Source organism: Squalius cephalus (assembly GCF_949319135.1).
Source record: "Squalius cephalus genome assembly, chromosome: 6".
Classification (NCBI taxonomy): Eukaryota; Metazoa; Chordata; class Actinopteri; order Cypriniformes; family Leuciscidae; genus Squalius; species Squalius cephalus.
The window spans coordinates 9,530,626-9,558,426 of NC_137127.1; the positions used below are offsets into that span (position 1 = coordinate 9,530,626).

At 38.3% G+C, this 27,801-nt stretch overlaps 1 protein-coding gene across 1 annotated transcript in view; it reads right to left on the bottom strand.

The window, feature by feature from the left end:
* Positions 1-17,054: 17,054 nt before the first annotated feature.
* zfpm1 (zinc finger protein, FOG family member 1) overlaps positions 17,055-27,801 on the bottom strand; it is an 81,426-nt gene continuing 70,679 nt past the window's right edge. The window contains exons 5-9 of the mRNA XM_079874761.1: positions 26,218-26,320; positions 25,909-26,127; positions 23,972-24,202; positions 23,613-23,840; positions 17,055-21,518 (exon numbers count right to left, since the gene is read on the bottom strand). Of these exons, the coding sequence (XP_079730887.1) occupies positions 19,168-21,518; positions 23,613-23,840; positions 23,972-24,202; positions 25,909-26,127; positions 26,218-26,320 (3,132 nt within the window). The 3' untranslated portion in view covers positions 17,055-19,167. The remainder of the gene's footprint in view (positions 21,519-23,612; positions 23,841-23,971; positions 24,203-25,908; positions 26,128-26,217; positions 26,321-27,801) is intronic.

Below are 27,801 nucleotides of genomic sequence, written 5' to 3' on the forward strand. Positions count from 1 at the left end.
CAGATGATCAAGAATGCAAAAGCGAAACAGAAGCAGGCAATGGCCAGCTGATGGACAAGCAGGTCCACGGAGAGACAAGTAATTTCAATAAAAGGAAGTAGCCTATACACAAAATGCACAGACTTTATTTAGTCTAAATTATTTTTTATCAAGAGAAATCAGGAGAATGTTGCGGCGACTCTTTTGAGCCTTTGAGGAGCGGGCTTCCGTAATTACAAGCCAGATAATAACCTGTGTGATATTCTCAAATCGTCTTTAATAATGTCTCATGAGGGAGCGTTGATGAGCTGCAAATGTGCAGAAAACTGATGGAGAAATTCCAGAGATGGAAACAGGGATGAAACGAAGCGACTATCAGTGAACTTTTCACACGAGGCCGTTCCCAGATTGCATGTCACTCTGTGCCTAATGAAAATTAGTTTTTATCTGTAAGAGCCTGGTTGTCATGGCCTCTTTTTTCTCTTCTCCTTTATGTTGTTAATTAGATATTCCACCGACAGACTGCAGAGATGTCATTCCTAACGCCCCACGTAACATGCTGGCGAGATATTGGTCATGATTGTGACTCAATATATCGCAACTGTAAGGCTGCAGAATTAGACAGAAAAACATTAATTATGATACGAGTCTTTTTTAGTGAAATTCACAGCCACTGATAAAATGTATTATCTGAACTCCTGGGTTGTCAGTGAGTAATAAATTCTGTATTTTAAAATAAAAACATATTATTTTAAAATATACATATTATTTTATACAAATTTCCATTCATTATTAATACATACACACTTTTTTTTTTTTTTTTTTACATTATACAGTACATAATATTGCTTTAAATGATGCTTTAAATTGACCATAAAAGAAATTTATAATTTTACAAAAGATTTCTATTTAAAAAAAAAAAAAATCACTTTAAAAAAATAAAATAAAAATAATAATAATAAATAAATAAATATGTGTGTGTGTGTGTGTGTGTTCATTAAAAGGAAAGCAGCATATTAGAATGATTTCTGAAGGATCATGTGACACTGAAGACTGGAGCAATTATGCTGAAACTTCTGCTTTGCCATCACAGGAATAAATTACATTTAAAAAATATTAAAATAGAAATTCACAGTATTACTGTTTCATTGTATTTTTTACCAAATTAATAAGCTTTGCTCAGTGAATGACTCAGTGACTCGTTCATAAAGACTGTTACTTGTATCTTCATGAGATGCTGTGTCTCATTATGAAGGATGCATCCTAGAGGTTGTCGGCTGCATACATCATTGAGGTTGTCTCATTTCAGAAAAGTAACCATTTCATTCCAATGGAAGACAGAAATTACAATAATTCACACCTCACAAGGAAAAACAATTTCGTAATGGTTACTTTTCTGAAACGGGATATCCTCGATGGCACATCTTTCAAATTGAGACAACTACTCAGTGTTTTTGAAGGATTGATTCAATGACTCACTCATAAAAACAATCATTTGCCGCCACCTACTGGCTACCAATGTAGCCTACAGAAAGATTCACTAAAATCCCCCGCACTAATGGACAGACGGGATTCTGTGCAGATTCAAAGTGTGGAACTGTTGTATAATAAAATGTATATAAAATATTATATAAAAAAAGTATGAAAAATGTAGTGATTATGTATACAGTATTTAGCAGTATTGCAGTACAATTACAAATAATTATAAACTCTTTATTTTATATCGTGTATCCTTGATCTTTTTTTCACAGCTACTACAACTGATCTGTTCTCTGTCATACAAACAGAGCCAAGGAACAGCATGGTGAAATCATTCCTGCCAGCATTCAGCTTCTGCATGTGACCTCGGGTCTCTGAACAAATATAACTCGGAGGGGGCGAGAGATAGAGAGGAGGGGGGAAATGAAAGAAAGTGTGCAAGAAAGAGAGAGGAAGCATCTGTCATCTCTTTAGCCAAGAATTTCTTTTAATTCAAAACTGAGTTCTCAGGATTCCTGTTGAATTGCTCACTCATCTAGAAGTGAAAGCACATGGTTTTAGAGCGTCATCATTCTTGAAGGCCAATGTAGTTTACCATCAGCTAAATCTACACTTGAAGTGCTGATGATTCTCAGATTTGTGGTTCATGGCTGACTCATCTCCCCTCAATCAATCTTCACACATCTACTCTCATCCTCCATCTTAAAACCAATTTCAGACTATAAGGGCCCTCATGGTACAATTCAGTAGTGATTTATGTCAAATTCACACTGCATTCAGCATTTTTCAACTGGTGCACATAATTTAGATCCAGAATAAAACGGGCAAAATCGAGTCAGCAAGTGGATGAGAGTTTTATGGTGTTTTGATGTCCAAAAAGGGCAATGGCCGTTTGGCAATCTTGAAAATACTTTGTTTTAGGTAGCCTACTTCAAGCCTGAATCATAAAAAACAGAGTAATAGTTATAGTAATAGCTACTATACAACACATTTGAAAGCACAACTGAGCTTAATGACAAGTATAAAAAAAAGTATAAAATCAGTAATCTTCAGAATAAAACTGAAAAAAATAAAAAAAATCACTTTTTTTGTTTATTTTTTCTTCCACCAACGAGCACTAAATGGCCAAAACCATCAGGTTGAGTTCCACCAAGAAATACACAGTCTGAAAGCCTTTAGCCAAATAAACATAAAGTTGGGAATAAACGATGTATTACCTCTCTGTTTAACGCGTTTACAATCACTCACTTAAACGCACTCTCAAGCCATTCCGGCTTGTTCAGTTCCAGCTCATTAGTCACTGTTTTAGGACCGTTCACACCAAGGACCAACATAACTATAAAGATAACGATAAAGAAATAGTTCTAAAAATCGTTCACAATATTAAAGAATAGCAGAGTTCACACCAACGATTACGGACACAGAGAAACGATATCGTTGGAATCGCTTTCAGAATGATTTTATCCAGTGGGTGAACCATGAAAACCTTGACAGCCATTTAGAATGAATCCTGCTGTAAATGAGCTCAAACCTTTTAAAGTGACAGACAAGCACACGCTAATATATCTTTATAGTTATCGTTCTTGGTGTGAACGGGCCTTTAGGGTAACCTACATTTACACAAAAACGATGTACTAAAAACTGAAACGTTTTTCCTTTGCGTTTTTCACTTACAGGCGACAAAGATTATCAAAACAATCCCGTTCACACGGACTTGTGAAAACAGCTAAAAACGCTATATGCTGCCAGGCAGTTGGCGAAGTCACTTTGTAAAGAAACACTACGCACCTATAGACTGAACACATAATATACGCATGCGCATGACGTCACCATTTTCACAAATTCGTGTTTTTGCAGGTTATACGGAGACGATAAAGTATTCAAAAACTTCCTTTAAAACCATTTTTCAAAAGTTTGCGTTTTCAGGCCCCCAAAGCGCAGTTGTCGTGTAAATGAACAATTAAAATGCATTTTTACGGTGTCGTTCAAGCGCCCCTAAAAAGAACGCGCTCCTCACTGCAGTCAGTTTCAGGGGCCATTTACACGAAGCCAAGCCGTCCCTGACTCAAACTCCTTTATTCACTGTGAAACACCCATTCAGTGCTATTAGCCTACTTCAAATGCACTATCCCACAATGCATTGCGTACTACAGTGCAAAACCGTAATCCATAAATACAGTATATTAGCTTTGAAAATGGGCTGTAATTAACAGCAGTTGCTTTCTGTGCAAAATATTGCCCAAAATGCATTGTTTTCCACAATACTTTACTGTTTTAATGGAAAACACTAGCTATGTATACTGTCAGAATTTGGCAGTTTTTTTAGTGTTGGTATGACTCACTGCCATGGCAACCACATAGGAAAGAGAGAGAGGGGGGAGGGAGGTTCCGACTGGTTCTGCAATTTCCTTGTGAGAAAAGGGCAACTTACTGACATCAACACTGATGATTTCATCAATTTCAGCACTGAGGGGATTAAAACAGGTACTGGTTAATGAAAACACAGTGTAGGAGTGAGGGTTTATACCACTGTACACACAATAATTAGACAAGCCATGATTATCACAGATTGAGTCACAGCTGTCTGAGAACGTACATGAGAGCTGAATTCACGTCATATGTCATATGAAACTCAAGTAATATGGCTAAAGCACTTTTTGAAAGTCCTCCCAATAGTGTCCTCAGAAAAGTGGGCATCTGTTCATTTATTCACATAGTTTGGAATATCTTATAATGCTTCACAGTTTTAACATTAGCAAAAATCATTTAGAAGGCACTTTTACCTATAGACCTTATGTAGCCCCGCCCCTTTTCAGCGCTGCGCTCGTTGTCTTTTGACTTCCGGTCTGTATTTTCACAGCATTGATTTTGCGTGTTTATTAATGAACGACTCGTTTTAAAATCTTCCCGGTCGACTGACATTTGTTTAGTCATCTGCTTTAAACATTAGCCTACAGTCCTCATGATAACTTTCGTTAACTTTACATTAAGTAAATCCACTTCAAAAGCTAATTACTCCTGGACAGCAATGCCATAGAAATATACAGAGCGACCACAAAATGGAAGTTAAAAGACAATATTCTAAAGATGGCGGCGCTCTCGTTTCTCTGGCGCATAAGGTCTATATAGCCTGCATTTGTTTATTCATTTTTTACCATTCAGGAATACTTTTATATTTTAACAAAAACAAACAAAGGTAGATAGACCCACTCAACTTTGTGAGATTGGTGTTCCCAGTATCATTTTCACTAGTTTCCAGCTGTTTTATCATTTAATTGCTTTTGTTGTTAGATTTAGTAACTTGCTGTTTTTCTGACATCTGGAGTTCATTTTCACCTCAAAATGACATTCATACTCAAAAATGATCCAATGAATGTTACCGTTATTGTGTACCAAGTATTGAGATCTCTGTGTTCGGGTGGGCGTGTTACTTCTATTATGTAAATGTTGTCTACTACACGATATCTACTGTATTATTTACTTTGTTTTTCTAAGTAAAGCACACACTTTAAAAGCATGGCTTAATTCAGTGTTATATTTTTTGAGAAAAAATAACCATTATATTGAAACGTAAAATTCAATTAAGTAGAAATTATAAACTTTAACTGGCCAAGTTAAAATTTAAAGTTACTTATTTTGTTTGTTAATTTTACTTAACTTAGTTAGGCAGATTTGACTTAATCCCATATGTGAAATTTACAATCTGTGTAAACAAAAATTTGCAAAAGAAAAATTAAGTACATTTTAAACTTTTTTTTCAGTGTAGATTTTTTTTTTTTTTTGTAGAAATTTGCAATTCTAAGTGAAGACTGAACAAAGATGGATGGATTGATGGATAGACAGATATAGATAGGTGGTGATGATACAGCATGAAAATGTGCATTTCTAAGTGACTGAACAAAGAATTCAAAGACTACAATCATGATCATCCTTCTATAATCTATTGCTGAATAAAGCATCATCAGCAGATGTAATATAAAGCATTGTTCATGTGAGTTAATTGTGTCATTCATTTTCAATCACAGCCAGAAGTATTTAAGTGGCAACACAGTCTCTCCAGCCTGTGAGTTCACGTTTGACCCTGAAGAAGAGACTTCCTCGCAGAAAGACGCTCTCATGTAACGTGAAGACCCGAGGTCTTCAGAGCCCAGGGAACTCAACGGGCCTTGCTTATGGCTGATAATTTTCCAATCAAGCAGTTCAAAGTAAAGCATCTCCTGTAGCTCTCAACTCAATTTGGCTCAGGCCATTATAACAGTTCTGAGTTTTTTCTATCTCTTCCCTCATTTTCCCACGTTTCTATGGAGACATTTAACAACCAACACTACTGTAATTGCTTTAAACATGGTTTCCTTCCTTCCACAACATTATAAACACATTTAAGCAATAATTTGATTAACAATATTTTTTTAGAATATGCAGTGAAATACTGTTTTCCCAGGCTTTACAGACATCTGTCACTCTACTAGCTCTCACTGGAGCATCTGCCATGACAATTTATGTGCAATAATTAATCACTAATGATATTCATGAATGAAAAGAATAAGAACTGTGAATAATTAGTTAACCTTTCGAAAATCATCCAGCCATCCGTTATAGGTTTTGGAAGGAACATGCACGGCAGATCTGCATATTATATTGCTAATTAGCAGTGCAGAACCCTGCAACATTTACCACCAAAAGCCTCTCTGTTTACTTACGAGTAATCAAATAATCCAAGGAAAACATAAATAAATAAATAAAAAATAAATACTTAATAGAAACAGTATAAATTGGGTTTTTATCCATAACAGCCTTTTATATTTGAAGTCTCTCAAAGATCATTTGAAAGGTGATCATCATATTTAGTGGCATGAAAAAAGTTTGAAAACCATTGAAATAGGCCTACTATTTCATAGATAAGCCTGATAGAAGATAACATTTGAGAATTTTAGAGCAAATTAGCAAATTTTTGCTTGTGTTTTTCTGTTTTTCCTGTCAAAGTCTCACACCCAATATGCTTATCGGCTGTAGGAACATTCAACCCAAATTTAACAAGGATTTTACATATTCTGCACTGTAAATGATTTCTGTTGTTTTCACAGCATTATACTGTTTTTCTCAACAGTTTATTGCTGTATAACCTATGTACAGTATGTTACTGTAGATTTAGTTGCTTTCACAGTATTATTTTGTATTTTCAACAGTTATGTACTGTGCACTCAGTTGACAGTATGTTACTGTCGATTTTCAATGCATTCTGGGAAATTATTAGTTACTGTAAATCTAAATACAGCAGTGCAAATTGACCGCGAAAAACACCACACACAATTCCACAGGACTACTAACATTATCCTTACAAAAAACATTTCCAGGACTGGGTCCTACAGTCTAACAGTCTTAATTTCTGTCAGTGGGGGTGCAGGAGAGCGCGTTTACTTTGAAAGAGTTTTTCTGTTGTGACTCAGTGCATCGTCACGTCTTTTCTGCCGACCTGGAACTTCGTCATATGGTAAGTAATAAATCTTAATATGTGTATGTGTTCGAACTTCTAGCTAATAACTTTAAAGTTTTTTAGAGAATAGCTGACCACGATTTCGATGTTTAATTTATTCTCAACATTTTACTATAAGCTGTCTACAGTATGATAGGCTACTCTATGTTTCAATGTAGTTTGGGACATGTTAACCTACTGTAAATTTAAATAGAGTAGTACGAAATGACCGCGAAAAATAACCACAAGCTGCCATTTTATGAAGAAATCTTTAGTTCCCTGAGTAGCCTAACTTTGAGAGCGCAGGCCTTTGCATCGCGTCGCTGTGTCTGTCGGCGAAGTTTTCGCCATAAATATCTGGTTAGTGATGAATCTTTATTATTATTTTTTTATGCAAACTAAATAGTAGCAGGTTAACGTTTAGTTTAGAAGAAGAACTGCCCGCGGCTTATGTTCTACGCCTCGTTTAAGTCAGAAGCGTATTTCCTTCTTGTTGATAGCTAGCCTACTTGATTAATAAATGTGATTTTATTAACATAAATTGCATATGTAGCCTCTTATAAGGTCAGAATGATCTAATAATTTTGTTATTTACCATTTTAAGTCGGTGGAAGTGCCCGCGCGTTCATTATTTTATATCATACGGTTTATATCAAATCGATCAATATATCCTGAAATCGGATACCCAAGGTTAGGATTCGGATTCTTGTTATAAAATTAAATTTTCGATTCCTCTTATTGATTTATTCGCGCTTATTTTCGTCTAAATCAGAATTTTCTTTTACACGCCTGTGAGGACCTGACCTGGCGATCTGCCAGGACCTTGTGCAGTTGACTCAGTCAGTGTTCATTCATACACTTTTGTTACAAATTGATTTCTATTAGTAACACTAACACCAATGGGTTTTTATTTTGCACAAGTGATGGTTTAGAGCTTATCCCCTATTGTGATGTGACTTATTACAGATTATGCTATATTGTGATCACTCTTGATTCAGTAAAATATTTTTTATTTTTTTGTAGGTTTCTTGTCAGGATAAATCCTGAAAATTCGAAATGCACATCACAGTTCCAGGTGAGCAGAAAGAGTGGGAAGGTTGTTCGGAGGAAGACCATGGCCTTGAATCCACACGTTGCATCTTACATCAGGGACTTTGCAGAATATGATTAGCACAATCATTAAGGTAAGAGTAATATTAGGGATGTGCAGTGGAGTCCATATCTGTAGAAATTATTTGTGTCTGAATCTGTATTTAGAAAAAATCCAAAAAGGGTGGAAATGACTTAAACCATACATTTTTCAATTGATAGTCTGTTTTAAAATGTAATTATGTTCCCTTTACAGTTTCCATTTAACAAATATGCCTTGTATAAGTCAAAGAATTCATATTTTTATATTATAATTGTAACATCTCTTTAAATAAGTTTTAATTAAAATATGAAATGGTAAAAATAGGGTTGAGTGATATGGTAAAAAATCATCTTGATAAAATGTTTCATATCAGTCAGTGTTGATAATTATCACAATCAATGTCAAATATTTATTTCTTTTAAGTTTTAAATGTTCTCAAACATACATTAAATAATGAAGACAACAGGTAAAGTTGTCCTGAAATGTATATGTATATTCATATAATGAAATGTAATAGGGGTGGGAATCTTTTTGATTCTACGATTCGATTCAAATCTATTCTTGGGGTCACGATTTGATTCAAAAGAGGCAGTACTTTTGAAATTGGGAATTCTCTTTTGAATCAAATTTCAATTTGATATACTGTATGCATAGAATAGAATTAAAATATATGATCAAATCTAAAATCAAATCTATGCATATCTAAATTAAATTTGATTCAAAATCGAGAATCGAACAGCAGAGAAATGAACAGCAGCTACTGTTAGTCCTAATCAAGTGGGAGTTATTTAGTTTAAACACACCTGAGACACACCTCATATCTGCGTTAATTTAATCTAACCCGCTGCCGCTCAGCGTTCACATTAGCCTCTCACGGCGTGAGCTCACGCACGTCTTTTTCATCATTAAAATGAGTAAGAATCAAATCGACAGACATGACTATGAAAGGAACTGACTATAGTAAGCATCTTAAGCCTAAATTGATCGTAGAGACCATTGGTGGTAATTGTTCTATAATCAATTTAAGGTTACAATACTTTGGGGAAACGCAGCCCTGATCAGTGACCGATTGTTTGGAGTCAGAGATATAGAATATGGGCCATTGCCTTCTCAATATTTATTACTTTAGCTTCTGATACAGGACATGTTCATTCTCTTTTACAGAGTATTTGTTCGTTACCACAGAAAACCGTTTGCGTGTCCATGTTGAACGTGTTTCTTGTATGTAAAAACTAAAGTAGCCTACCTAAGCTATTTTCTGTGAATGTGCGAGACTTCCGGTTCATTACCCACTATATGGAAATAACGAGATGAATAACAAAGTGCTGTAAATGATAAAAATATTTGTGCTATAAACTGTTGACAATTATGACAAATTCAATACATCAAAATATCAAGAAGCATAACAAGCTTTGTTGTACTGCTAGAAATAACTGTAAGCAGATGACACCGGAAGCCAGACACATTTCATTTACAAATGGCCATGCCCACTGTAAAAATAAGGTGGATACCATAGGCAAAAAAAAAATCTCCTAAAAAGGTGTTGATAATGTGAGTTAGGTTTTTTTTGATTATTAATTGTATGTTTTGCCTCTGATTGATTTGTGCTTATCATTCCTTGCAGGATTATCAGAAGTGTTGTCGCTCTTCTTCCACTTGACACCATCACTACCCTCCTCACCTGGCCTTCATCCTCACCTGTCTTGATTTCTTTCTAAGTTTCTTTTTTACCTGTTCAGGATCATTTTTGCATGAATTGAAATACATGAATTGTTCACTGATTTTAATTATTAATTATATATTGTTCATTAGTCTTATTTTAAAGCAGATTTTTATTGTTGTGTTATATTACATTATTATTACTAATGTATTGTTTAAAAATACACAATAAACCTTGTTGTGCAGTTAAAGCTTCAATTGTTCTTTTTTCTATTTCCCATTAACAGTTAAAATAATATTCCTATATTAAAATAATATTCCTATAATAAAATATTAAAATAATAATAGCACTATAAAAGTCATAAAATAACATTTCATAACTGTATAATACTATACAGTATTATTACAAATCAACGGTGTAATACTGTGTTTTAACATGGTAAAAAAATACAGTAAAATAATGTATTTAATTTTACAGAATGCTTAACAGTACTGTATTTAGTGTTACAGTAATATTACTGTTGAATGAAATACAGCAACTACTGGATAATTGTTGCCAGTAAGTTACTGTTGATTTGACAATACATTTTTTACAGTGTGTTTATCCTTATTAGTCGTATAACAATGAACTCTGAGGGAAAGGTTAAGCCATATTTATGATTGGCACCCACTCATCCTTTCGGAGGTGAGATCAGGGCTCTGTGATCTGACAAATATAGCAACCCGGTGTCTCTAATTGCTCCATCATTTGAGATTCAAACCTGCTCAGTATAAATCTCTGGTCCAACATAACAAGGACTTTTCTTCAAATGGCAGAAGGCAGATTTGTGTCTAGTGGGTTGTCTGATACAGGTCTAACTCTAGTTTACATTTCAAACACATTCATAATTCACATTACTCTAATCAGCGATACACCAAGCACTCACCAAAAGGCAATCTTAGGATTTTGTAGCACTTACCACCACTCATGATCACTTAATGTCCTTTTAAGTGCAATACTGAGTGAGCGCATCATAACATCTCCAGTCACAGAGCAACTTGTGTCTGTCTGCTCTAGTTTAGCATCCTTTTCTGATTTGTCAAATGTTCTCCTGCTCATGCTGCTGCTATTTTAATTAACCAACTGATATGCTGTAAAATCCCACATTTGGAGCATGAAGTAGGAAGTTTCTAGAGCCATTCGATGGATGGATGGATGGATGGATGGATGGATGGATGGATGGATGGATGGATGGATGGATGGATGGATGGATGGATGGATGGATGGATGGATGGATGGATGGATGGAGATGGATGGATGGATGGATGGATGGATGGATGGATGGATGTTTTTAAATTATTCTGCTAATGCTAAAAAACAGTCAAGTGGAGTTTGCCCATGACATTTCTCTTTCAAAACAAGTTTTGTGAAAGCCCTTTTTTCCAAATATTTTGAGATTGAATGTTACAGGGTTGAAAGTCACTGGATAAATGCCCAATGACATCCAACTAGCAGACATAATTGCACAACCCTTGTGCCACATTCTTGTACTTTGTGCCAAGAACAATATGTTTTCTGCAAAAAATGCTTACAGATTTTTTTCCTATAACAGAAATTACTGAGAAAAAAACTAAGAGAAACCAGTGGCCAAAAATAGTTTGAACAATAACATCACTCCTTAAAATGTGATGTCAAAAAGGTGTTTAGAAGATATGATATATAATATTGGGGAAGTATAACAGTAAGGTTTGAACAGCAAGTGAGAGCAAGACAAATGTGTACAGCATTTAAGGAGCTACATTAGAGTGAAAGCATGATGTTTTAATGTCTGTACATATACAAAAAAATAAAAATAGTTTGTCCACATGGTTTCTGCCAAAATGGGCAGAAATCGCGAGATAAGGACATTCAACATACATTCTCAAGAAAATTCCAAAGAGGAGACCATAAATCATAAGTTAGTTTTTCTAATGGTAAAAGGGAGGCAACAACTTAAACTTAAGCTGTTAACTTAGCACACATCTCCAGTACAGTACGTAGAGACATTATTACATACTGATAAAGGACTGGAACCATAATAGTGTAAAGATCTCTGGCTGAATGTGAGAGTCAGAGGTGTTCTTAAAAGTGTGTGTTGGACTAATGAGGGATGCTGTGAGGAAAGAGTGACTCACAAACGCCCCAGATGGCGGTCAGACACCTTGACCTTGCCAGCATCTGTTTGAACACAACATTTCTTGTATAAATGCACCTGATTTTACCTCTTCTTTTTCACTTTGTCTATTGCTGTGAGACCAAGGTTTGGCCTTTCACTCTCTTTCACTTCTGGGGGCCTACACATGATTGGTTGTATATTTTTCTAAGCAATGAATCATCTGGTCAGGATGATGGCTACTGAAGAGCCCATCATTAAAGCCAACATTGCATGATGTTTGAAAGAAAGGCCTACTCACCTCTCCTGCAGACTGTGCAGTCTCTCATCTTAATAAAGCATACCTCTGCATCACTAATAGACATGGACTTTAATGCAGAGAATACATCTAGTACAGAAGAAAGATGAGATAACAAGGAGAGAGGTCAGAACTATGTAGACAGTACATTCAGATCACTCCTGGTGTGATGCTCTGATCATTAGTTGATCAATTTCGAGTGGTAAGACACCTGAGGAGATGATAGCACTTTTGTAGCATAACATATTCATCCATAACGTTCAGAACCTGGGCATCTCGTTATAACAGCTCTTTGAACGTTGTGGGAATGCTGCTTGAAAGCATTCATGAGAAAGGATCGTCAGCTAGTGACTCTGATAAAGAACAGCTCATTAGAAACACTGTAAAAAAACCGGCAATTTTCTGGCAGCAGGGGCGCCAGAAAATTTCTGTTAAAAAACGGAAAAATACTGTAAAAAAAAAAAAGGTAATTTCTTCCTGTTGTTTTTACGGAAAAAAACTGTATATTTAACATTGGATTTCAGTAATATGATATAATGTTAATTTACCGACCTATTGAAGTATTAATATCTGTTTTGTACACTGATAACCACCAATCACAGCAGTGATGAGAGTCACATGATCAATCACAGCTCAACACAAGCAGTTCTTCCACAAGAAAGTTAATACTAATATATAGAAGCTGCACAGTGTCATTCACACAAACATTAAACACCATCATGGTAACACATGAAATTTTAAAAATGCAATAAACATAAATTTAACAACATTAAATGTAACATAAACCCCTAGTGTACATAACTGATTAGAAAAAAACGAAGAAAACTATGAAGAAACATAGTTATTTCAACAAAAATACATCAAATGTGAAGTGTCACAGGGAATTGTGGGAATGTCAATTTACGGTTTTTCACTGTAAATTATACAATGAGTTGTTTTTTGACTTTCAAAAACTGTAAATTTAACGGTATGTTACAGTAAAATTACATTAAATGTACCGTTAGATCTATCACAGTTATTTACCGTATATAGTACGGAAACTTTCTGTTAACCAATTAACAGTTTTTCACTGTAGCATTTTTACAGTCTTTTACCGTTAAAATTACGATCATTTTTTACAGTGAATGCTGACGATTGGTTGTTAAGGAGCGGATTGTTCAGTACACTCGACGCATACAATATAAAGTAACAAATGACTACGATGTCATGCTAGAAATACAATTAGCTGGAAAGCTTGTTGCTGACAACGCAACGCTACTGCATTTTCAGTGCAGCTGACCAACTGTCACACTGCTGATAAATGTGGTTCCCTTTCAATACGGTTCACTCGCATTAACGCTTTGGGGAAACCTCAGTTTCTTGAACAGCTTGAACAGTGCACAAGTGAGTTGCACAACCTCCATTCGGTGAAGGAGGTGCAAGTGCCGGGCGGATTGAACCAAGGGACGGACATGCTGTCCTAGAACAGAGGATCTCCAGGGGAATGAAGATCCCACCCCCAGATGGTTCAGATGATCTGAAGTTTCTTCGGGCAAGCGGAGGTTGAGAAGAGAACTCTCACTGCCCAATATTCTTCTCAAGGGAGAAGTATGCACAATCCCACGAGTGGCCCAGCTCACACTTGTATGCTTCCCCCTGGTAGCTCTGCTCCCTCAGGTCATCAGACGAATCAGGGAGGACAGACGCTTGGTCTTTCTAGTGGCCCCACTCTGGTAGAACCAACATTGGTTCCCCGAGATGGTGCAGCTGCTGTCAGCAGCCCCTTGGTCAATCCCTGTGAGGAGGAACTTCCTTTTCCAGGTAAAAGGACAATTTGGCACCCTCAACTCAAGTTGTGGAGCCTCCATCTATAGCCTTTGTGCCTTCCCCAGAGTTTCATGAACACCATTTCAGAGGCCAGAGCGCCGTCTACTAGGCGTCTCTATGCCCTTAAGTAGTCTGTTTGACGTTTAGTCGATCCTGACATTTTTACAAGAATTGCTGGATGCGGGACGCACCCCATCCATGTTCCAAGTATGTGTGGTAGCTATCACGGCCCACCATGCCCCGCTAGCCAGCCAATCGGTCAGAAAGGCTGACTCAAAAGTCAAGATCCTGAGTGGGGGCTGGAAGGATGAACCCGCCATAGTTGATGCAATACTGCTGGCCTATGCCTCCTTGGGTCTGCAATGCCCTATCGGTGTGAGGGACCACCCCACCAGGGGAATGGCCTCTTGGTAAAGTTGTTTACTGAAAATAAACAAAGGTCACTGACCCTATCACTAAACTTCCTGCCCAGAAGGATTAGAGAATGAGTGAGAATATAAAATGTAAGAAGTGCAAGAAAGGCTGGATTATGATCTTTTGTTGTTTTTATTGTTAAACATGCTGAAACGAAGAGCATTTCCATGTGCATAGATTTGATTGTTCATCTCCACTATTCCTGTCAGCCCTAGATTATGAAAATGAAAAAAACACTGATGAAATAAAGTGATGCCAAAGCATATTCAGAGATGAGCTCAGCCAAGGCCAGGGGAGGTTGCAGAAAAAGATCTGTCACTTGATGTGTATTGGGGATGCCAAAGTGGACAGCTATCTGCTTTGGGGTACTTCAGGTACAGCAACATCACGACATGATTGAAAAGCCATTCAGAAAATTCAAAACCGACTCGAGAATACACAGCATCTGAAATTGCATTCATTGACTTTATCTGCATTTCCAGCTGTCACACTAAAGGCTGTGCCATTTTACAGCATTCAAACAACTAAAAAGAAAAAGAAAAATGACCCAAACAAGCACCGCTAGATATTAAAAGCATGAATTATGACCACCTAAAGATAATCTGACCTTCATAAACATGCACTTGATTACGTGTGCCACTTGATTAGAATCATCACTGTCTGTAACATGCTGTGCTAAATTGCATTCTTGCACGACAGGTGGCTCTTTGTTTTCATAAATTTTTGTATTTTGCACTCTTTGTCTCCTTTCCAAAGGAGATCTATATGGGCCAGAACTACGATAAATGGTGAATACGTAAACTGAATGTTAAATGAGATTTAAAAGCACTGCTACAAGGAAAAACATGTCAGGTTCTTTGTAATTGTCCCTAAAGAGGAGACCTCTGACTCATTCTCTAACCTCATATTTTAATTCTGTTTTATTGGACATGCTTGACTACAGATGAATCAAGTCAGTATATTTTATACAAGGTTGCACGCTCATACATGCATCACTTCATGAAATGGAATTAGTAAACAATGGCTACCCTTGACTTCAGTAGGTGAAAACAGAACATTTTAACCATTTAAGAATGTGTGATTAAGAGTATACTACTAAAATGCTAAATAATACTAAATAACTCAATTCTTACAGGAACTGTGTATGCGTAAATTGAACATTTACGAACCCAACTCCACAATTTGTGATGTATCATGTCCATTAAAATTCCAAATGGAATTTAACTATTCAACAAAACCTTTTTATTAAATATCATTCATTATGACCATGAAAACTGAAGGTAAAATTGTGCTTGGCTCCCTCAGGACACAAGTTAAACTCATTTTGATGTGACTCAGTTTGTGAAACATGTCTTTCTTTTTCCACACAGCTTCACCATCAATACTGATACTGTAAGGCTCAATAGATGACAAAATAAAAGCACAGAGCCTTGAAAAGGATACAGAGAGTCTCCCTCTCTCTCTCTCTCTCTAAAGTCTTTTTAAAGGGCAGGGCGGAATAGCCTTGAAACTCAAGGCAAGAAAGCTTCACTTTATTCAGATAATTACAGCTTGGTTTTAACACGTGTGCTGTAAAAGCATGTTGTTTCTGGAATGGCTGTGCGAGCAATACTTTTATAATTCAAGAAGGCTTGACCAAACCACCACAATAATAAAAGTGTGTGTGTGTGTGTGTGGGGGGGGGGGGGGGCAATGAGAAATAATTTACCTTGTACAACAACCCTCAGTCTGTGAATCTAAACATAGATGGTAACTTGTTTGTAGGCTATTGTAGAACAGAAGACTGTTAGCAAGAACAAAGACTATATTAGAAAGTTATGTCAAAGATGTTCAAGCATTCTTTTGAGTATAAAAAAGCACTAATTTCAACATTTTACCCAAACTGATTTTTTAAATGTTCATGATTTTTCTTTTCCATGCAACGAAAACTGCCCAAAGTGCCATTTTTTCTACTGCCAAGTTCTAAACATCCCAAAAAACTAAACAAAACAAAAAGCACAGCAAAAGGCAAGATAGTCAGTTGATGGCCTGGTTTCACAGACAGGGCTTAGATGAAACCAGGATTAGGCCTTAGTTGAATTAGGACATTTAAGTAGCTTTTATAAACATGCCTTAGAAAAAATATTACTGGTGTGCATCTTGAGACAAAACAATGGCATATTTTAAGATTTGTCAGTGCAAGTTGCTTTCAGTTAAAACAGCTCTAACATGCATTTTAGTCTGGGTCTAGGCTTAAGCTTTGTCTGTAAAACCGGGTGAATATGACTCAAATTTTTGTCTAAAGTTTACACATTAAAGTATAGTTTTAGAAGACTTGGAATGGAGCTTTTATCTGCTTTTGTGGAGCTCGACAGTAGAAAACACCACTTTAGTTGTATGGGAAAAAGCAGTTCTAAATAAATATTTTCTTTAGCGTTTCATTAAACAAAGAAAAACATACAGTGCTTGAATGACATGAGGAATAAAAAAAAAAAAAGAACTATCCCTTTGATTATTGTTCTCACACACATAAAAGTAAAATGTGCCTCCAATATAAACATTGTGTGTCAAACGGTTAACCCGAAGGGAAAAATAAACAAGTCTCGTCATTAAAAATTGCTATGCAAAGTTCCCGAAATGCGTAACGTGTTGCATCACAGTCTACAAACCACTTGGAGAGAGAAGAGTACGACAAGTTCTCTTGCACTTTGAATGTCCTTCTGGACTCTTTATTTCCCATGCATAGTTTGGACAAGTGTGTAGTGGAACTTTTTGTAGCTGAAATTAAAAATCAAAACAAACAAACAAAAAAACAAAAAGAAAAAGGTTGACATTCATAATTTTTCCATCAACATTTTTAATTATTCACAAAGTATTTGAATTACCTTTCACTTGTGTTAAAATGTTCTAAATTCACGAGTAAGTCCTTCGGGGATAGGTTTGGACAAGAAAAAGTGCTGTAAAAACATAAATACATACAAAAAAGCTTCTATAACTAAAACATTCAGTATTTTTGTACAACACAGTGCAATAGAAAAGGGATCTGGAAAGGTCAAAGGTTTTCAGCACTGGTCTTATGGACTTGTGACAGTCGCTAAATGATAAAACAATGGAATTGTAAACGCCCCTGTATGTGTTGATGACGGTTGCAGCACCGTTTCAAACCACAACAGCAGAGAGAAATTTCAACTTTTCTCATTTGCACGCAGTTTTGCGTGTTCCTGTTCTTACCGCAGAGATGACTGAGGTTGTTTTTTTGTAACACAGGAAATGGGAAAACACCACTTGTAACATACACAAAGTCCACTTAGTGGGGGAGAGTGACGAGCATTGTGGACATAAGTGACCCGTTGTTTCAGACATAGTGACGAGAGTCTTTGTTAAGGCTTTGCCAAGGTAGCCTGCACAGGAGAATAGATTGCATGACGCTGTTCTTTTCAACATACACGCACATGTAGAGGAGCATAAAACGTCACTGAGTCAACATTGAGAATGAGAGAAACAGAGCAAACGAGAGAAGGACAAGAGTGACGCTGCGTTGCCAGTTTAAGAAAGAAGCAATAGGAGCAATGAGTCAGTTTCCAATTCTCTTGCTTTCAGTGGCCTTCAACATTATTCAACAGTGTGAAAGACATTGATATGAATCTTCTATGCTATACTTCATTTCAAGGTAAAAAAAAAAGAAAAAGAAAAAAAAAGACCAAACAAACACGCCTTTCTTTGCATGTCCATGACAGTTTGTCAGATTACAGATGGCACTTTTCAGCAGGTCAAAAGGGTTTTGGATTTGAAGCAGTGAAGGTTTTTTGTTAGGGACAAAGACAAGGTGAGCTGGTGACTAGAGACAGAACAAATATCTTACACCGTTTGAAATCCAAACCCTAAAACCCTACGACAGTCCTCAGATCCGAAATGCACATCCATCTGATGGAAAACGTCTGTCTGGGAGCCAAGACCAAATACTGAGACAGAATAGTTTGTGCCGTCTTCTCCCGTGCTATACCAACACTTACAGAATTACATCTCAAGTCCCATTGATCAATGCAAAAAAAGTCAAATATGACATTCAAGAACCAAGAAAATACACCACGCTGAAGATTGAAATGGTTCCTTTTGACAGTATTAAAACAAAAAAGTATTTCTTTAAAAAGAAACTAGGTAGTATTTAACTCTCATGAAATGCATTAGGAATCAAATGATAAATAGTTTCTTCACATTTTTTCTTTCATCTTGAACTGGTAACCAGGTGACAATTCAACTGGGTTACTCAGTTTTTTACAAATTTTTTTTGAGTCAGTGTATTGACAAAAATCTGCCGACTGGGTTCTATAGAGACCTCCACTAGGGGTCAGAATTTACCTCAAATCAGCCATTTAGAAACAAAAACAAACAAAAAAAATGGCTCAGAGAAACTTTGAAATCTTTTACAAATATACAATGCCATCATTGATTAGAAGGAACATAAAAACATAGGAGTGATTAAAACACCATTTTCAAAAGCTAATTAAAGGGTTACTTTCCATCAGCAGACTTCTAAACTTAGAAGTGAAATGAGAAGTCTGCAGGAATGTGGGAATAGGTCAGCGGGGCACATTCTGTGTGCAGGTAGTCTCATCTCTTAGTGTGATAAAAACTTGACCCATAACATGTAATAAGTTACCATAGTAACAACTCCAGATAACATGGTCGGCATGAAGACCTCTGTATCTGGCTAGTAACAGTCCTGCTATCATGCTCTGTCCAGATCAGGTCGGGCAGTGCCGTGATTGGCACTTCTATGCATTAGAAGAATGGCAGAATTGACTAGGTAGAGGGCTCACTTGACATGTTCGGCACTGTGAGAGGAACAGTAGTATTTTTTGTGTGCAATGAAAGTGGAAAGGCTGCTGAATTTGATGTTACACAGCCGGCAGTAGCGCGTGTTCCCATTCTGCACGGGTGAGGCGAGGGGTGTTTTAGACATGGCCAGAGTTGTGTGGGCGTGGTTTATAGCAATGGCCGCCTTTTCAGGGAGGAGTGTGGGCAATGGGGTGTGGCCTAGATGCCCAACCTCTCTTAGCGCTTCAGGCACAGGTGATACAGTTACTCCTGTAGGGGAGAGGGCAGGGGGTACGGCTTTTGGAGAACCAGACCCCACAGACTGGGGTTCTACTGGACTTCCATTAAGTACAGGTAAGGAAGGAGAGATTGCTTCCAACTTGATGCTCCGGCCATTCACACTGTCCTTATGGGGCCGAGGGCTTGGTTTAGGAGGGGTGAGAGGAGCTCCTTCCCTAGGGCTTAGGCTAGAACTGGGACTGACTCCAGCGGATTGCGCCTCAAGATGTTGCTGTAGTGTGAGCACCAGACCATGAGTTGTTTTAAAATGCTCCATCAGATCACAGGTCAGCAGTTTGTTGGGAGGGCAGTAGGGACACATCACTGGGGAGGTGCTTGGGGTCTTTGCTCCCTGCACATGTGGAGGGGTGGATTCAGAGCCAAGCAAGGTGGATGGATGCGCAACCACTGCAGTTTTACCTGTCTGAAGCACTTTGGCATCAGAGTGCAGGTCCACAGCTCGGTTCTTCGGTGAGGTGGAAGCGGGTCTCTTTAGCCGGTTAAGCTGCTCCATAGTTTGCGGTTGCAGGGTAGTTGCCCGGCAGTAGTAGGTCTTGTGGGCCAGGTAGTTCTCAATGCTGTTGAAGCTAATGCTGCAGGCGGTGCACTTGTGGTAGTCAGTAAGGGGGAGAGCGGGAATGCTGCCCCCACTTTGGCTTTCTCTTAGTCGGGGTCTTTTACTCAAGTCGATGGGCCCGTCGCCCTCAGGACTTGAGCTTTGTGTTGGTGTGGACATTTGGGGCAACGGAGGAATGGAAGGGCCCTCTTGTTTCACCCCCAGACTTGTTGCTGTGGCATTAGCCAAAGCCTCCGTTTGAGCCATGTGGATCTCGTACATCTTCTTGCGCTTGCGTGTGCGGATAGGTTGGGGAAGGAAGGCGGTCTTGCCAGAATGGGGCCGCTGGTTGGAGGGATCATGTCTCGAGGCGCAGTAGAATCTCTTGTGGACAATGTAGTTATCATGACGACTGAAGCGAATGTTGCAGGCCTGGCAGAAGGTGCGAGTGGGATCGTCGTCTGCATCTTCTGCGGAGCCACTAGGACTTTGGCTACCCTCGCTGGCCTGCCCACCCCCAGGTCCCTCTCCTTCAGAGGACGACGAGCAGGTGAGATCTTTCATCCCTGAATCCTCACTTTTCACCTCCACTAACTTGGGCTCAGAAGCTGTGCCTCCTGTTGCAGGGTCGGGGTAGCTAGGAGAGGCCGAAGCTGCACGACTGACCGGTCTGGCCTGGGGTGAAGCAGCGTGGGCAGCAGGAGGAGCAGCTGCAGTGACCGCCCCTTCCTTCGTCAGACCTGCTGCCTCTCCTTGCTGATGCCTGCTGGAGCAGTAAAGCCTCTTGTGTACGTAGAAGTTGTTGATGTTGTTGAAGGTGATGTCACATTCAAAGCAAGTGGCTCCCTTTTGAACGCTGGCAGGAGAGCCTGGTGGATAGAAGGTCTGCTGTCCGGCTGCAGGTCCTTGTCCCTGTTTAAGCCTACTGTGAACCATTTCAGACATCTTTGCCAATATCTCAGACGCTTGTGGCATTATGGCAGCCTCAGAATTAAACACGTACTGTGGTAAGAACAACGCCCCTCCAGATAGAACTGAACCCCCTGTTCCAGAGTGTGCAGGACTGGAACCTGGGGTGGGACTGGCCGGCTCGGTCTTAACCGCCACCACGGTGGGGCTCTTAGGGGAATTAGACTGAGATGAGCTTGCCTCCACAGCATTTACTTGAGGACTGCCCACCTGTTCTTCTTCCTTTGCATCGGTTTCATAGTCTGAACATGGCTCCTCTTTGATGATGAGTTGGTTGAGGGGACTGCAGCCTTGAGAGGCCGAGCTGCCATTGGCTCCTGGGCTCGAAGAGTCGGGTCGGGGCACGCCGGCAACAAGCTCCCTGTCTTGCAGGTCTGGGAGCTCAGAGGAAGGAGGACTGCTCTGGCGAGGAGTGGGGCTCCTCTCAGCTGGAACCCTCACTTCCAGGTGTGTGTGGACATGCTGCTGAAGTAGGGCAGGTGTGTCAGCAGAGTAGCCACACACTTGACATTTCAGAACAATGCCAGAGTCTCCTGGACTCAAGCCTGTCACAAAGAAATAAATGACAGACATTCAGATACAGGAAGACTCCTTTAAGTCTTATGATTAAGAATACTTTATACTTCAATATATTTAAAGGTCACGAGATAACTGATGAATAGTTCTGCAATCTATTATACATTTTTTGTGTGTATACACATTTTTGTATATAAACATATACACATTTGTAAAAAAAAAAAAAAAAAAAGAAGAAATAAAAAAAAATATATAATAATAATAATAATAATAATAAATATAGCTGCAAGCAGCAATACGGGGCCAAGCCCTGCAAGGCAGAGCAAGCAACAGCCGCTGTAGCGCAATGCGGAGCCAGAAGAGCAAAACATCAGAAATTTAATGTACATCAAGCACAGTAAGCACATCAATTACAGCAGCACAGCTAGCATTTAAGCACCAACAGCAGTGCAGAGCCGGAAGGAATTTAAATTATTATTTTATACACAATTTCAAAGTCGCCCCACACTGGTCTCGAACCCACGACCACAATGGTTCGGGATTCATGACGCATGGTTGAACCACTTGCGCCACCCAGAGGACATGTTTTACAAAGCTGCAGAGGAGAGGCTTCAGTGTGTGAATGAGCACACAAAATCATGTTAACGAGATTAGCATGCTAAGCTAACTTAATGCTAATATAGCTTATGATGTGGTACATCCAATGCTGGCAAAATAGATATCCTCAGATTCGACATGACGCAAGGAATCGATAGACACCAATTTTATGATTTTGTGACAAACTGTTCACAAGTTACAGCCTCTGAACCAATTATGGGTTGACCTCATTAAGTTTGCGACATCATAACTTTTTTTTTCCAGTATAGCAAAAAAATCGGGGACAGTACTTTTATGCGGCTCAGTCCGAAGATCATTTGAGTACATGTTTGGACAAAATTAGACCAATTTTGAAGGAGGAGTAGCGAAAAAACTGTTTTACATTCACTCCAATATGGCGGCCAGTCACATTGTTGATAAATAACATATGAGATATCGTTGAAATCGGCATAAGCCAAGGAATATATTGACATAAAGAAATCAAATTTCAAGCAATGTTAGCAAAAGTTATAAGCGTTTTTTCAAAAAACAATGATATCTCTGGAACACTAGGTGGCGCTGTGATCAAATTTCTCAGGTACCTTCGGGCCATGCTAATGATGATCCATACCAAATTTGGTGAAGAAATTTCAAATAGTTTAAAAGATATTGCAAATTATGACATCATTCAAAATGGCGGACACGTGGTACATCCCATCATGGCAAAATCGATATCCACGGATTTGTCATGACCCAAGGAATCGATAGACACCAAGTTTATAATTTTCTGACAAACTGTTCATAAGTTATTGGCCAAAATATGCATTTTCCATATCTCATGACCCGTAGGTGGCGCTGTTCCCAACTTTGGCATGGAACCTCAGATCATGCTTCCGATGAAGTGTACCAATTTTCGTTTCGATTGATCAAAGTTTGGCCGAGCTATAGCTTCTGAACCAATTTTGGGTCGACCTCGTTAAGTTTGCGACATCATAACTTTTTTTTTTCCAATATAGCAAAAAAATCGGGGACAGTACTTTTATGCGGCTCAGTCCGAAGATCATTTGAGTACATGTTTGGACAAAATTAGACCAATTTTGAAGGAGGAGTAGCAAAAAAACTGCATACTGTACTTTTCAAAATGGCCACTACTGTAATGGGCGGAGTCTTGATGTAAGATATTGGTTCTGATCAGCATGATGAGATAAATCAGGTGTACTAAGTTTCATTTTTCTAGATCAAAGGGTTCAAAAGTTATAACCATTTCAATGTTGGATTTTTGAACTGCTGGTGGCGCTATAGAGTTGGTCCTAGAGACTCAAAAATTGCTACAATTACTTTTCATTACCATCACTACAAGTGTGCCAAATTTCATCATTTTCCTATGTATGGTTCATAGGGCTGCCATAGACTTCAAGAGGAGGAAGAAGAATAATAATAATAATAATAATAAGAAAACTAACAGATACAATAGGTGCCATAGCCCCTTCGGGGCTTGGCCCCTAATAAATATATATATTAGAGATATTAGATATTAGAGCTGTTACCTCCAGCCAGTGCTGGTTTGGGTGAGTACACCTCACTCTGAGAGCCAGGCTGGCAAACCATGTGACTGGTGACCAGGTGGCTATACAGTATGTCTCGCGTTGTGGAGATGAAACCACAGCCATGACACAAACCATTCTGAGAGTCTGTGTGAACCTTCAAGTGTCGCTCACAGTTCGCCTTAGTGGTGAAAGCTGACAGGCAAATCAAACACACAAACGGACGCTCTCCTGGAGACACAACACACACACACATAATTACTTACAAATCAGACATAAATGACACTTTACTAAAACATTGTTAATACTCATGCAAGCATGCCCGTTTTAAGAAACAAGAAACTGTCAGGAAAGTGTCTCACCGCTGTGTGTTCTCATGTGGATCTCCAGAGAGCTGGCACTGGGGCAGCTTTTGTTGCACTGCGGGAAGGGACACAGCCTCTCGTTAGGGTATGAATCTTTAGGCTTGTCCTGTGGAGGAGAGGCAGCGCTCTGCTGCTTCTGGCGGCTTGCGCAGTAGTACATAAGATGGGCCTGAAGATTCCTCTCACTTCTGTACCAGATCCCACAGTCTTTGCAAGGGAAAATGTCCTCTGCACACACAAACACACAAAATACAACTAATAAGAACAAAGGTAACAAATGATTATCCTTTCAAGATAGTTTATCACAGATGTTGTTAAGTGAAGGTTATCCATTCATTTCATGATGTTGGATATTTTTCTGCTTTATAAAAGGACAGAACATGGATTATGTAAATAAAAACTTTAATTAATTAGAATTGCATAATAGCAATAATGTTTTTCTGACATGATATTTATCCCATTTATTCTGCAAGCCCACTTTTAACTGATATCCTCTATTTATTTAACCATATGTGAGATATTCAGTGTTTAGTAATGCACCCACTGTATATATAATCACTCACAAACATAATACACTCAAATTTCTAAATCAGAGAATGCAATCAGAAGTGTTCCATCATCTCCACGGCAACGGGCACATAGAGTTTGTGATGTGCGGAAAAGTGTGTGCACGTAATCGGGCTGATCTGGTGTCAGGCCACATGTTGAACAGGCTATATTTGATAACGACCGTCACATCTCAATTATCCATCTACCTGCAGCCCAGCTAATGCAGCGTGAAGCGCAAAGTTGGGCTGATCATGTTTTACCCTTAAGCCTTATTTACAGTGATTCATGTCTTCATCATGGCATGTCCGTGTGCACTCCCACTCCTCATGCAGTTTAGCTGATGTTGCAGATAGGGCTGTACCAGCCAATTAACTCCTCCGCTGTCGGTACTGACGCAACACTGCCACCTACTGTCGATGGGCATGAATGACGAGCAACTTATAGGTGAAGTATTGTCCTTTTTCAATGGTAAAATAAGTTGCCATTGTGAACTTGTATGAAAATTATCATTATTTTTGCAGTTTTGTTTGATGGCTGAACTAATGTCTTCTCCGTTGTCAATTCATTTTGCAACATCCAGAGACTTTAAAAATGCAATAAAATATGTATTTGTCTCATTTCCAAAAGTAAATGCACAATGACTTAATTACCATTGAGGTAAAATACAAAACTGAACAAGTCAGTGATGATATAACAAAATGTATTCAATGATTTTCAAATTATATTTCTTAATGTTATTATATACACAATTGGGTGCGTAAGATTTAATCTCATGTTCACCAAGACTGCATTTATTTGATTAAAAACACAGTAGAAACTGTAAAATATTTTTTTTCAATTTAAAATAAATTAAATTTTAGAAAATGCTGAACACAGTTCTAATGCTTATTATTTTTGTGGAAACGTTTTCAGGATTATTATTTATGAATAGAAAGTTCATAAAGGACAGCATTTATTTGAAATAGTAAAGACTTTTACATTTAGTTCATCCTTGCTGAATAAAAGTATTAATTTCTTTCAAAGCAAAAAAAAAAAAAACGAAACCCAAACTTCACATATACTGTGCTACTGAATGATTACCACATTTATATACCATTGTATTTACATGGTATATTTAAAAAATATTATATATGATATGATCAGTATTAAATCAGTATTAAAAGAATATTGCCATGTTATAGTGTCTAAAAAAAACAGGTACTTTCAGTGGAAGTAGAACTAAATAAAAATGACAATTAATTTGAATCTATTACGCATTATGTGTCATGATCTACGCACATATGCAAAAACACGGCCCACCATCCCTAATCACAGATGTAAACACACTCATAAAAATGCAAGAAACTGTGAAGACATGTTGTGTTTATCAGCAAGCAGTGACTCACTATTAACGACAGCAGTTGCTAAGATGGCAGCCATGCCAGCCTGTTGTGGGAGGAGCTGGATCTCAGTGTGCAGAGCAGCGGGATACACAGGCTCCTCCTTCACTCGCACGCCGTGGGTCTGAGTCGCTGCCGAATGATCCGCTGTGGAGCAGGACAGCGTTGCCAGAAGAGGATCTCCACTGGACAGCTCCCGTGTCAGCTTACAGAATAACGCTCCTCCTGGAAAACAAACTGTCACTGTTAGACTCTCCATCTAATGCGGTAGTGAATGTGAGAGGTGTATGTGTTGTTGTTGTTTTTTGGTCATACCCTGACTGTAGATGGTGCAGTTTGACACAGCGAGGCTTGAGGTCACAGGAATTCTTCTGAGCCAGCAGTCCAACTCCTCACACTCCAGAGACATTACAGGGCTCTAAAACACACACAAAGGGAAAGAAAATCAGTCAGCCTGCAATTTTAAAAGAACAGAGATAGAGGTAGAGGAGGATTCAGTGGGACACTTACAGCAGATCCAACGGAGAGGTTATAAAAAAGACCCTATTATACTAAAATGAAAGATATTTCTGCTTAAGATTTCTCATTTCCTTTCGAAATTATTAAATGGGTTCCTTTGCATCCTTTATAAACATGAAAGGACTTTGTCATCATGCAATTATCTGTCAATATGCCGGAATATCTAATACAGTACTTTCCTAAGATAATTTGCTTTAAAAACTGAATCCGGAAATGAAGTCAAATCAATTATATGTAAAATTCACGAACATACAATTTCTAATAGTAATATGTACTTATTATATTTAACTAGTTTGCCTTTCTTCTAAAGCATAGTACAGCCGTAAGGTTGAACCACTACTAATTCCTATATTACACTACTGTTCCTACATTTTTCAGCTGTCTATTCACTACAAAACCGCTTTTGAATTGCACTTTCCAAGAGAAAACCACCTGTTTATCTGTGAGAGACACTGTGACTTTTTTCAGCTTAAGAAATGGTTTTAAGGAATGTTCAAAGAAATACAAAAAGCACATGCACGTTTAATCCCTTCTTCCTGATACTGTGCCATTAAAATTCAGCATCCAGCATACCTCTTTTACCTTCAATATCATACAAGCAGACCAACACTTCCAGACCAATAAACAGTTTTTTTAATAATTAAACTTCTGACAATAGGGGTGAGATGCCCTGAGTGAGAAAAGAAGGGGGAAAACCCCCAGAAAATCTCAAAGGAAATTCACAAGAGCGGTTGGAAAGGGGATCTCACGCGGGTATACTGGATCCATTTCAACTGAACATTTTCATTAAACTAAACAGAGTATACAAAGGTGGAAGTGTGTATTGGCACTGGCAGCTGGCAAATACCTAATAAACACACCTGGACTCTCCCACACAATCATTTCATTGTTCAGCTCAAGCACGCGTTAATAGGTTTAATGGGAAATTGGCGGGTAATTTTTAATGTCAGATTTAACAGGTATTCACAATGAGCAGCAGAACGACCGACAAAGTCTATCCCAATCCAACCACAATAAAGCCATTATATGGTGCTGATAACAGGCTGTGCATGAACTGAAGGGTTGATTTCAGGATGAAATTCACAAAATTACACGTCTCATTTAAGAGCAGATTATTTAAGTGTGACTGATCCATTCCACTAGGTGGCAGCATTTCTGCAGGCCAAGTTCATTAATAGCCTAATATGTAAGAAAAGATTCCCATTCCTTCATTCACTCGGCTACACTATGTTAAAGACATGCCCTTGGGGAGACTAGTCCTTATATCCCTGACATGCTACCAAATCAACTTTAAAGACAGGAGAAAATGAAAAAGACATTAGTTCAACTGTGCAAAAGGAGGATAAAAAGCCACCAGTCGAGAGGATGAGGAAAAGAGAT